The sequence below is a fragment of the Euprymna scolopes genome, chromosome 42 (genome assembly GCF_053919585.1).
Source record: "Euprymna scolopes isolate OS-2025 chromosome 42, ASM5391958v1, whole genome shotgun sequence".
In the NCBI taxonomy this organism is placed as follows: domain Eukaryota; kingdom Metazoa; phylum Mollusca; class Cephalopoda; order Sepiida; family Sepiolidae; genus Euprymna; species Euprymna scolopes.
The window spans coordinates 70,099,315-70,111,736 of NC_136523.1; the positions used below are offsets into that span (position 1 = coordinate 70,099,315).

The 12,422-nt window shown below is 33.1% G+C and overlaps 1 protein-coding gene across 2 annotated transcripts in view; it reads left to right on the forward strand.

The window, feature by feature from the left end:
* The window catches only part of LOC145267138 (uncharacterized), a 161,391-nt gene that overhangs the window by 33,601 nt on the left and 115,368 nt on the right, over positions 1-12,422 (forward strand). For both annotated transcript variants that reach the window (XM_080123181.1, XM_080123182.1), the window contains exon 2: positions 8,942-9,014. In XM_080123181.1, the coding sequence (XP_079979307.1) occupies positions 8,954-9,014 (61 nt within the window). In that variant the 5' untranslated portion in view covers positions 8,942-8,953. The remainder of the gene's footprint in view (positions 1-8,941; positions 9,015-12,422) is intronic.

Below are 12,422 nucleotides of genomic sequence, written 5' to 3' on the forward strand. Positions count from 1 at the left end.
CAGCAACGAGTCAGACAAGAATGTTTTTTTTCTCAAACCGCGATCTGGTCAGCATTAGAAACATTTCACTACCATCCTGAAGAAGAGTGGACTTTTGAAGCCTATTTTCACAGATTTGGTGATGTATTCAGGATTGATTGCAAGTTATGGAGCAAATAGATGAAGGTTCGTCTTTTATTACAAAAATTGACACACATAGAATACCAAAATTACACCACATTTGCTTCAGTTGTAAGTAGACACTGTGACAACGTTGGACTATCCTCATTGACGGCTGGCAACTTTAAGGTCCTGATTTTCATTCAAGGCTTAGTGTCAGTCAAGGATGCTGAACTCAGATGCCAGGCACTAAACAAATTGGAAAAGGAACCAAATATAACCCTTCAATAATTGACAGAGGAATGCCAAAGAATCATCTTAGAGAAGCAAGACTCCAAAAATATAGAAAAGGCAGGTGTACTACACGTTAGAAAGGTACGAAGTAACAAAAAATATTACTCTCCAAACAGTCAAGCGAAAGCCAAACATAACCCTCTGGAAAAATCCCAAAAGAAGCCTGAGTTACCCCGTTACCCATGCCAAGAATGTGAAGAACTCCACTGGCAGAAGGATTGTCCATACTTGTCCCTGAAATGTGATCAGTAGAGATGCAGCGGATACATTGCAAAACAAAAGGATTTTGCAGGAGCTACGTAAAAACAACGAGGACTGAAGCAGAGGACAAAAATGTACGGAAGTATGTGACAGTAAAAATTGGGAACAAAAACGTTAGACTTTAACTTGACAGTGGTTCAGATTTGTCCATCATAACCCATCATACTTGGTGCAAAATAAGAAAGCCGAAGATGATGAGAACCAAGAAAGTTGCTCGTTCAATAACTAAAGAAACAATAAGATTTGAAGGTGAGGTTACCACTAACGTAACGTTGAAGGGAAAAGCACTGAATCTCAAGATGTTTGTATTTAAAAAATACTAATAACTTTTGGGACAGACTGGAGCCAAAAATTTCAACTCTGTGACTCACCCATTAGCGATTTTTGTCAAAAAGTGGATGACCTTACAGATGAAGCTGAAAAACTAAATAAAGACCTGATGGAGTCTCCAATGTTTTTTGGGACAAACTAGGCCTCTGTACAAAAATGGAGACCAAGCTCAAGTTACAAGACAATACCACCCCAGTCTTCAAATAGAAACATAGCGTACTATTTGCTTCTATACATAAGATTGACATAGAACTGGACAGATTCATCAAAGCGGAATTTTTTACCCCAGTTGACTACAGCGAGTGGGCTGCCTCCACTGTGTATGTAAAGAAAAAATCGAAGGACATCAGAGTCTGCGCAGACTTCTAGACCGGGTTGAATGGAACACTTAAGGATCATCATTACCCGCTACTCAGCCCCAAGGAAGTTTTTACGAAACTAACAGGAGGGAAAATATTTTCAAAAATAGATCTGAGCGAAGCATACCTAACAATTCCCATTGAGGAAGAAAGCTCAAAACTTTTGTGCATTACATTACACAAAGGCCTATTTAAGTTCAATAGGTTAGATTTCAGGATCAAAGTCACGTCAACAGATAATCGACACAATGTTGAGTGGCCTTGATTTTTCCATCAGATACCTGGACGATATTATAATGAAAAGCAAATCTATAGAACAACATAGAAAATACGTTTTTCAGGTATTTGAAAAGATGGGTATGGTTTCACACATAAAGACACCAAATGTGAATTTTTCCTCGACCAAATAAAATACCTAGGGCAGATAATAGATAAGAATGGTAGATGGCCCAATCCAGAAAAGTCCATAGCAATAAAAATATGCCTGAGCCACACAATATTGCGCACACACACTGCAAAGTTCTTTTGGCTTAACTAATTTCTATGAAGCCTTCATTGTAAATATCCATGCATTGCGTGCACCTATAAATGAACAACTTAGGAGGGCAAGGTTTGGAACCACGGAATGCAAGATGGCGTTTGAAAAGCTAAAAGAAGAGTTCACATCGGAACTATTCTTGACCCATTACAACCTTGATTTAGACATTATCGCACAAGTGACGCAAGCACATATGGAATTGAAGCGTGTATCCTGCATAAAATGACCAACGGTTCCATGCAACCAATAGCATACGTGTCGAGAACCCTGCTGCCTTCAGAAAGGAATTATTCCCAGATAAAGAAAGAATCTAAGCATCATTTTCACGGTAACAAAATTTCACAAATTTCTCCATGGACAACATTGCAAACTTCAAATGGATCGCAAGCCACTGATCTCTATTTTTGACTCAAAGAAAGGGTTGCCTACACATATAGCAAATAGGTTCCAAAGATGGGGAACAATCCTACTAAATTATGACTTTGATATGGAGTTCCTTCCATCAAAGAAGTTGGGACATGTAAACAGCTTATCCCGGTTACTACCAAGAAATGTTGAACCACTTGAAGATTCAGAGAGAGATTAATAGTTCGATCCTATGCAACACTGTGAACGAACTTCCCATTTCTCTTAATGATGTAAGGAAAGAACCGAAAGCGAAGATTTTAAAAGAGAAACCAAGGAAAAACAGCAGGCTGATGAACAAGTAGCAGAGTTTTTCTCAACATGTGACCAGGTATTATTATATCAGGAGAGCGTAGTTGTTCCAGCCACCCTCCAGAAGAAAATCTTAAATGATTTTCACACAGGACACACTGGCGCCACCAGAATGAAAAGTTTAATGCGTTCATACATGTACTGGAAAAAACATGGACAAGGATATTGAAGAAAAAGGTGAAAGCACGCAGAGGATGTGCACTAGCTGCTAAAGTGCCACCAGTTCAATTTAGCCCATGGCCCCAAACTGAATACCCATGGTCACAGAAACATGTGGACTATGCAGGACCACATGATGGACAGTACTACCTCATAGTAGTGGACAGCTTCTCTAAGTGGCCTGAAGTTTTTAGGTGCAAAAGTCCAACTACAGACTTCACTATAAAAACTCTTGATGAGTTATTTGCATGGTTCGGAGTGGTCGACTGTTTAGTGTCAGATAACCACACTCAGTTTATATCTGGATACTTTAAAGAGTTCATGGAGGACTTCCAAGCGGACTACATCACAATTCCAACTTATTACCTTAGGTGAAACGGACAGACCAAAAGATTTGTGGACAGCTTGAAGAGGGCTTTGAAGAAGGTAAAGAACACTTCATCTGAAAAACCATTGCAACAATTTCTTCAGATGTACCGCATAACGCCTAATGAGAATAGACCATCCCAGATGTCTCCAGCGAAAGTGATGTTCATGAGAAAAATACTGCCAGTTTTTGACAAACTATTGTTAAAACAGGTAAAACTCACAAAAACAACTGTTCTCAAGAAGAATTATGTGCCGAGAGAAAAAATATTCTTTCAGTTGCATAAAGATAATAATACTTTCTGGAATGAGAGAACAATCAAGAACAGGATCGTATTGTCTGCATGATGGAAGACCACATTACACACAGAAGAAACACTTGAACCAGATACGCAAACGCACTTCGAACGAGTTAAGTAAAACTCTGCCAGAAGAAGAAATGTTGGACCTACTGTATGCCGCATTTGACCTGGAACCCCCTCAAACTAGTACTGAAATACGTTGTTCCAGCAGAAAAAGGAAACTGACAGATCTCTTGGAGGTCAACCCAAGAAAGAAAAAAAATATTTTGGAGAAATAAATCTTCATAGGGAGAGGGGGTGTTCTGGGGTAGTTAACATCCCTATGTCTATGATAGTATAGATCATCTGGCATTATGTAAGTCAGACATTTCTGCCGTCAAACAGCTCTCTTCTCAGTCGGTCTGGTGGGCGGTATGTGGTGTCTGCTCTGATCCTGAACACAAGTTAAATTGTTCTTAGTCAATATAGGGGAACCTTTTTATACTAAGACAATTTTATTTTTGCACACAGCCAGAGTGCTCCCTTCTGGGGTAGCTGGTTTTCTTCCACAGCAAAAATGACTTTGTGTCACATTTTTGTTTCTGTGGGTAAACAAATTAATACCAAAAGTACACACGTAGTTTAACTGCTCACAGTGAACACCAGGACTCTTTCACCTTAATATTGCGACCCCCTAAACAGGACCACAACAATTACTTAAAATAATTAATTAAAATATTTTCCTCAAATGATTTCTTAAAATAATCACTTAAAAATTATTTTTTAGAATGATTACTGAAAATAAGTATATAAAATAATTGCTTAAAATAATTACCTAAAGTAATTATTTAAAAATAATTTCTTAAAATAATTTCTTAAAATAGTTGAGATGAAATGATTTCTTAAAATAATTACTGAATACAAATAGGTCACAAATGAGTCTGTAAACCAAATTTAGAAATAATTTCCTGAATAGCCAACAAAGCAAAAAAAAATAATGGATGAAGAAATAAATACATAAAAAATATTTTTTTTTATGTTTTGATATTTAAGTGCCTTTTTTTTAATAAAAATAAAGTATTGTAAAACTTGCCGAGTTAGAACAAAAAAAAACTGATGGTTTTATTCGAGCATAAGTCGAGCCTCGTTAATCGCTCCAAAATCGAAAATTAAACAAAATACAGGAAGAACATTACATTTTTGCACGGTTGGTGACATTTATTGCATGTTTTTATCAGTATTTTGTTTAATTTGCTATTTTTGAGCGATTATCAAGGTTTGACAAAGGCTTAAATGAGACCACTCTTTTCATTCTTACTCAACGGGTTTTACACTACCTTTATTTTTAAGTAAAAAAAAACAGTTTAAAATAAGTTAAAACATTTTTTTTTTAATTATCCAGGTAGGTAGAAGAGTAGCTTATCTTGCATTTGATAACATTTATTTTTTTATATATTATATATGTATGTATATATATTCATCTCTTTTCTCTTTTTGTTTTGTTAGCTATTCTGGAAAATAACTATATTTGTTTTAAAATAATTTATATCACCAATATGTTACAATATATTTTGAATTATCATTCTCTAGGTTGTCCACCTAAGCAAAACACATCTAGTTGCAAATAAATAAATTCTAAAATACAGGTGAAACATTTTAGATAGGGCAACCGATAGGTGGAATGCGATATTTTGGTGACTCGAAGTCTGAATGCCTTGCATAACTGAACATGCTGAATGATATCGTCAGTGATATTCGGGTAAGAATGCTTCGAATGTTACAAGGTAGTAAATGAAAATGTGGTAGAGTAAAAATTAGTGTTTGAGGCATAGGAAAGTTAACAACTTGATATAATCTACCCATTTTTATTTCTTTGTACATCTTTTTTTTTTACTTTTTTCATGGCAGTAGGGCGTCAAGTTGTGATTTTAACAAACACCCAAACATGAATCGTTTGAATAGCCACTCCTTTTTTTTTTTTTTTTTTTTTTTTCTGGTTCAATTCAATATGTCTTCCTCCTCACTTTCAAAAGCAAGTCAGTTTTCTCAGGAACGTGTTAACTCAATCTTTTCCAACCAATGAAAATCGTTTTAAACCCAAAATGTCAACCAAACCAAAGCTATAAAAAAGAGTGATTATCAACCAAATCAGTGTTCTTAGATGTGCCTCGACTCTTAGCATCCAAACGACCATCTTAGAAATATCCTATCTTAGAAATATCGATTGAAGTGCTCCAGGGTGAAATTCTTTTAAGCTTGTTGCTATTGCTCCAGTGGTAACTTATGCCACTTACACCCCGTGCCAGAATTATTTGCAAATCGATATTTTTGTTCTAACTCCGATAGTTTTCAATGAAAATTCATGAAACTTCACACGTTATACAGCAACACTAACACATGCGTAGATATAAAATTTTAAGCTGATCTGCACAATAGCGAGCAAATAGCAGCCATTTTGGTGACTTGCAGTTTTTTCAGCGTGCCAACTTTATATGCAAGATAGGACGTAAAGGTGCTTTAAGTCAAGCTGAGAAGTCTAAAATTGTTCAAAGGCTCCATAATAAGATTTCCACCTTAGAAATCTATTTGTCCAAGCACAGTTCCTTTCATAATTTCCACTATTTGTGTAACAGTTTCATTTCAGCAATGACCACAATACCATATTCACTCTAGTAAATACTCTATTTAAAATATTCCTAATCGTTTAAAATCAGTTTTATTAACGAAAATATTTAAAATTTATTTTAAAATAAAATGAGGAGTGTAATACTCCCCCCCCCCCAAAAAAAAGAAACAAAATAAAGTCAATTTTTTCTAGGAGGAGAGTGCCACTTCTTCGATTTGTTTAGCAAACAGATCGATCTTTAAGTGGGAGTGGAACAAGGGATTTAATTGGTAATTCTAAGCGACATAATCCAGACCAGCCATATTCTGGTGTGATAACATTTTTTCCTTATATTTTTTTTTTTTTTTTTTTTCTTTTTTTTTTTGGGGGGGGGGTAAAGTCCTTGACATAGTCATTAAGATAAGTTGGGCATCTTTTGGGGCAAGAGTAGTGTCCTTCCCGTGATATTCCTATTTATATTTCGTTGGGTCCTACAAGGTCATGTTGACCTGAGTAAGTAAATATAACAGGCCAAATGTTGTCATCGTTTTTACCACTGCCGCATGGATGCTTATGGGAACTCCCAGCTTTTGTTTGCTTTTGTTTGATTGTCGATTTTATAACATTGTTGCTGTCACATTTTGTGCGTAGATGCGTTTAATTGAGAACCACAAACTTTTGAACATTTTGTCCAACACTCCTGTATAGTAAACAACAGGTAACACTTGTGGCCTTTAGTTTTAGTGAAGCCACCATGGTATCACCTACCCTCAAATCCATACAGTATTTTCTTGAGCGAACTTTGCAGAGTTCATTATGTTTTTTTCTCTTTTTTTTTCAATTTTCTTATATTTTTTTTATTTTTTTTTGCTTGGGATGGGGCTTCCTATTGAATGCCAAACATTCACCCGCTATTTCAGACATTCCAACCGAGAGATCTTTTTAAGATTTCCCTTTAAGTGCAAGTGTTTAAATCCTTCTTGCACTTGGTTCACCAGACATATTTGCCAGGTAATTTTAAAAAATTATTTTTCATGAGTCCGGATGCTCCTATAATTACTGGAACCTATACACCCACTAGGCCAACTTATGTTATATAAAAAAAAAAAAGCTCAAATAAAGAACAAGCTGTCAATTTGAAATCATTTCAGAGTTGATTCGAATAATTAACTGTTGGCATCTGTGTAGAAGACATGACTGTCTATGGCAACAAATCGAAGATCATTGGTAAGCAAGATCTGGCTAATTCACTTTCAAGCTAGGGTACATGATGCAATGGGGAAAAAGTTGTTTGTTAGTTTCTAACACCTTTAAAATCAAACTTTTTCCTTTCACCACTACCTCAGCTGAATGGCCTGAATTCCAAAGTAATTCTTTATGTCAACATTCTAAGATGGCGTAATGTTGTCACATCTGAGAAAATGTTGCTCAAATCTTTTTGATCTTGAAAATCGACAATCGAGTAGGAAGGGGGGGGGGCAACTGGTTTCTCGCAGAAGAGGCGTTGCTAGTCTCTTTCTACTCTATCGTTATTTCGATTGAAGGTGCTTATGTCAATTCAAATTTCTGGTCCTTCTATGTAAGACATTCACAGCAAGAACTCATCTCGTTACAATTATGGAAAAAATATTTCTTTTCTCCTTCCATGTATCTAGTGTCAAGCAGATTTTCTCTAAAAGAAGTGTTTTTTCAAAGAATTTTCTGTGGAATGCAGTGCTGCTTTTCTGCAGATTACAACCTTCTTGTCTTCAAATCCAATGTAAACAAATACTTATTGTAAATCTCAGAAGTAATCAAATTTTGTTCATTCCATTTATCATATTCAATCTTCTCATAATATTCTCCATCATTCAACCGGCAATCTATCAATCTAATTATATCTCTCATCCTCGAATGGCTTTTGACCCTGATAAGTGATGACTTATGAGTGAAAAGAACTTGAAAAAGAGTTCAGTTTTGTTTCGTTTGGTTATAAAAAGTCTTCATTTCTCCAATATTTCCGCATGAATTCCTGGTGAAAATGGTTTCATCTTTTCTTCAACATCTAATTTCTTCATCTTTTAATTCCACAACATTTCAACACAACACATTAGTGTTTCCTATGTTTGCTGGAATTCTTAGATTGGAACTAATAGCAAAGATCTGTTTTAGGACCCATGCAATTGTTGTCTAACCGGGGAGTCCTGATACAAAAGCACAACTGAGTCAGCAGTCAAAGAGGTTTTCTTTTGATCAAACGTGCCAGGTCTTGCAGATCACCCAAGTATTTGTCCACAGTTGATATAGGATACAAACAACAAGAGACAAACTTGTCAAATGCAACAAAGTGTCTGGCACGAAAGCTTCTTTCACCTGCTTTAAATCCTTCCTCTGGTCACAGGTTAATCGCCGGTACACTGACAGAGCCCCACCTCTCAGTCTGAGTGATAGAACATGCTCAACATTGTTAACACCGCACATTTCATACACCAATTCTAATTGTTCCAATCATTCAGACACTGAATAGAGATCGAGTGAAATGTTATAAAATTCAGGAATCAACCAAATATCAAACGCCATTTTTTCTAACACTTAGTTCAAACACATAATGACTGGATTTTTCTTTTTTGTTTCTTCACTATTCAAAAATATCGAAATAATAATTTACATAAACGTCTGAGAAAATTAGGTTTGAAAAAGAAAAAAAATGAAAAATTCATTTGCACATATGTGCAAAGGCAGAATAATCTCTGCCTTTTCATCAGTATTCCTTGAGAAACCTTCACAAAGCTCTTAAGGAACCCTGGGCTTCCATGGAACACCGCTTGTGAAACCCTGTAATCGACTGGCCATGACGATAGATTATAACACATTTTCATTATATAAATTTAGTCACAAAATATGCTTTATTTTAACATTTTTTCTATTTCTTTTTTTCTTTTTGTCTTTCTAGTTTATTGTTGTAATGGCATCCATTAAAAGAGCTGCCAGTTCTCTCAGTCTTGCTGAACCACATGTGGACATAGGTATTTCCAATTTCAATTTTATTAATAACACTTTATTCTTATACACAGGGAGAATGAAAGTATATGCATATATATATATATATATATATATATATATATATATACACTGCGTGTCAAATTATTAACGAGATAACATTTTTTTACCAGTTTCAGAAACTTACCCGTAGTTTTGTATCAAAAGCTAAGCTGCGCGTACTGTGAAATTTTCGTACTGTTCTGCGCAATGTAAACAACTTGCCATCGTAATTGCTGAATCCAAAATATTTGAGGTGTGTCAAATTATTAACAAGGCAGTTTGTTTTGTCAATAGAATGGGTCATATAGGTGGTTTGATTATTTCTGAAAAGCATATTATTACAGAACAGCTATTAAAAGGTAAAACTAGCATCGAAATATCGAAAGTGATAGGAAGGTACCATCAATCTGTGAAGAACTTTGTCAAGGACCCTACAAAGGTACGTAAGAGAGCTGATAAAGGTAAATCTAGAGTTGTTTTACGCCGTTCTCTACTCCAAATTAAACATGAAGTTGTTAAGAACCTCGTCCAGACAAGTCGAGAAGTCTTTGACCAAGCCGGATTGAAGAATGTCTCAAAAAGTACTCGATGTCGCCTTCTGAAAGAAGAGGCACAGTCTGTTAAGCCTGTGACAAAGCTTCCATTAAAGCAACATCACATACAAAACCGATTGAAATGGGCAGAGGACAACATGAAAACGGATTTTTCCAAAGATTTGTTCCCAGAAGGTGTAAAAGTGACGTCAAATGCTTACATAGCTTTTCTCAAGGAGCACTTGGCTGAAGAGGCAAAAGTTGACGTTCAGAAGAACCATTATTTTTATACAGGATAATGTGCCCTCGTATGCAGCAAACAAAAGCAAAGAGTGTTTGTAATAACTGGGGTTATCTGGGCTACGGAAGATGGAGTGACCTGCGAATTCACCAGATTTGAACCCAATTGAGAACCTTTGGAGTATCATGAAGCGACGTCTCTATGCAAGTGGACGCCAATTTAAGAGCAAAGATGAGTTGTGGGATGTTCTCCAAGAGGTACCGCGAGTTGTGGGATGCTCTCCAAGAGGTATTGCAAGGAAACACAAACACAATTTGACTAATTCTGTAGACCAACCTCTTTTACAAGTCATTCATAAAAAAATTGCATATCCCTTACTAATTATGTCAATGAAGAAATTGCTATGTAGTTATTGTGCTCTAAGGATTTTTCCTAGTTCATTTAATGTTTGAAAATTATTTCAATAAACAAGTTATGAGTATATTGTGTTTTTTCTCTACCTCATTAATAACTTGATACACTGAAAAATATTTCATTCTTAACACATTATTATTATTATTATTATTATTATTATTATTATTATTATTATTATCTACATTATGTAATATATAAAAACATGAATATTTTTATAATGCACAAATAATTCAGTTTTTAATATAAAAAAGATATAAAAAATTTTATAATGCATGTATTAAATTTTGAGTTTTATAAATATTTAGTTTTATATATTAAAAAGATATAAAGTTATAATGCACAAACACTGAGTTTTATGTATAAAAAATATATAGATATTTTTATAATGCACAAAAATTGAGTTTTATATATTAAAAAATATAAACTTATAATACAACAAAATAAAATAGATACAAAGGTTTTTATAATGCATATAATCAATTTTATAATGTACAAACATACAGTTTTATATATAAAAAAGACATAGAGATGCACAAATGTTGAGTTTTAAATATAAAAAAGTTTTTTTTTAATTTTATAACGCATGCATTGAGTTTTATACATAAAAAGTTATAAATATTTTTCTAATGCAACAATACAAATATTTAGTATTATATAGACAACTATATAAAGATTTGTATAATTCACAAAGATTGAGTTTATATATAAAAAGATATAAAGATATTTATAATGTACAAATATTGTGTTTTATATATTAAAATGATTTTTCTAATGCAAGAGTATTGGGTTTTATATTGGGTATTATTAAAATGCACAAACATTGTGTTTTATAAAAAAATATATAAAGATATTTATAATGAATAAACTTTAACTTTTTAGCTTTAAGTTTAAGAATTTATGCTTTATAAAAATCTATATATCTTTTTGATATACAAAAAAGATTTAAAGATTTTTATAATTCATAAATATTAAGTTTTATATATTAAAAAGATATAAAGATTTTTATAATTCATAAATATTGAGACGAAAAAGCTATGAAGAATTTTATAATGTGCAAATATTGAGTTTTAGATATAAAATGCATAAAGAGTTTCACAATGTAAAAATATGTAGCTTTTTTTATTAAAAAGATACAAATTTATAATGCACAAATACTACGTTCATATACAAAAGAGATGTAAAGATTTTTATAATGCAAAATATTGTGTTGCATAAATAAAAAAGACAGAGATTTTTAATATGGACAAATATTGAATTTTATGTATGAAAAGATAAAGAATTTTATAATTTACAACAATGGAGTTTTATATATGAAAAAGATATGAAGATTTTGTCATTCATAAGTATTGAGCTTTAGATATTAAGTAGATATAAAATTATAATATCCAAACATTTAGTTTTATATATAAAAAAAGACATAAAAAAGTTTATAATGCATGAATATTGTGTGTTATGCATAGCACAGATATAAAGATTTTCATAATGCATAAATATGAATATTTATGTATTAAAAAGATATGATGGTGATTGTGATGATTATGGAAACCTTTAGTTTCGTTAGACCATGGCGTCCTGCATTAAATATTGAGTTTTATATATTAAAAAATTATAAAGTTTTTATGATACATAAATATTGAGGTTTATATATTAAAAAGATATAAAGTTTTTATGATACATAAATATTGAATTTTATGTATTAAAAAGATATAAAGTTTTTATGATACATAAATATTGAGGTTTATATATTAAAAAGATATAAAGTTTTTATAATACATAAATATTGAATTTTATGTATTAAAAAGATATAAAGTTTTATGATACATAAAAGAATTTCACACAGGCCATCCAGAAATTTTGCAAACAAAATTGTTAGATGGAAGTTACATGTATTGGCCTAGGATAAACCAGGACATTGAAATGGTAGTGAAACAATGCTAACTAGCAAGGAATCCACCGATAAAAATCAAACGATAGGCAAAGACGGATGTCTAATGGACTCGACTCGACTATGCAGGGTCCATAAATGATTTGTATTACTTGATCATTGTGGACAGTTTCACAAAGTGGCCAGAAATTAATGGGTGTAGACATCCGACTGCAACAAATACGATAAACCACTTAAGGAATTTTTTTTTTTTTTTTTTTTTTTTTTTTTTTTTTGAATCCTGAAAAATTTAGTTAGCAACAATGGAAGCCAGTTAACG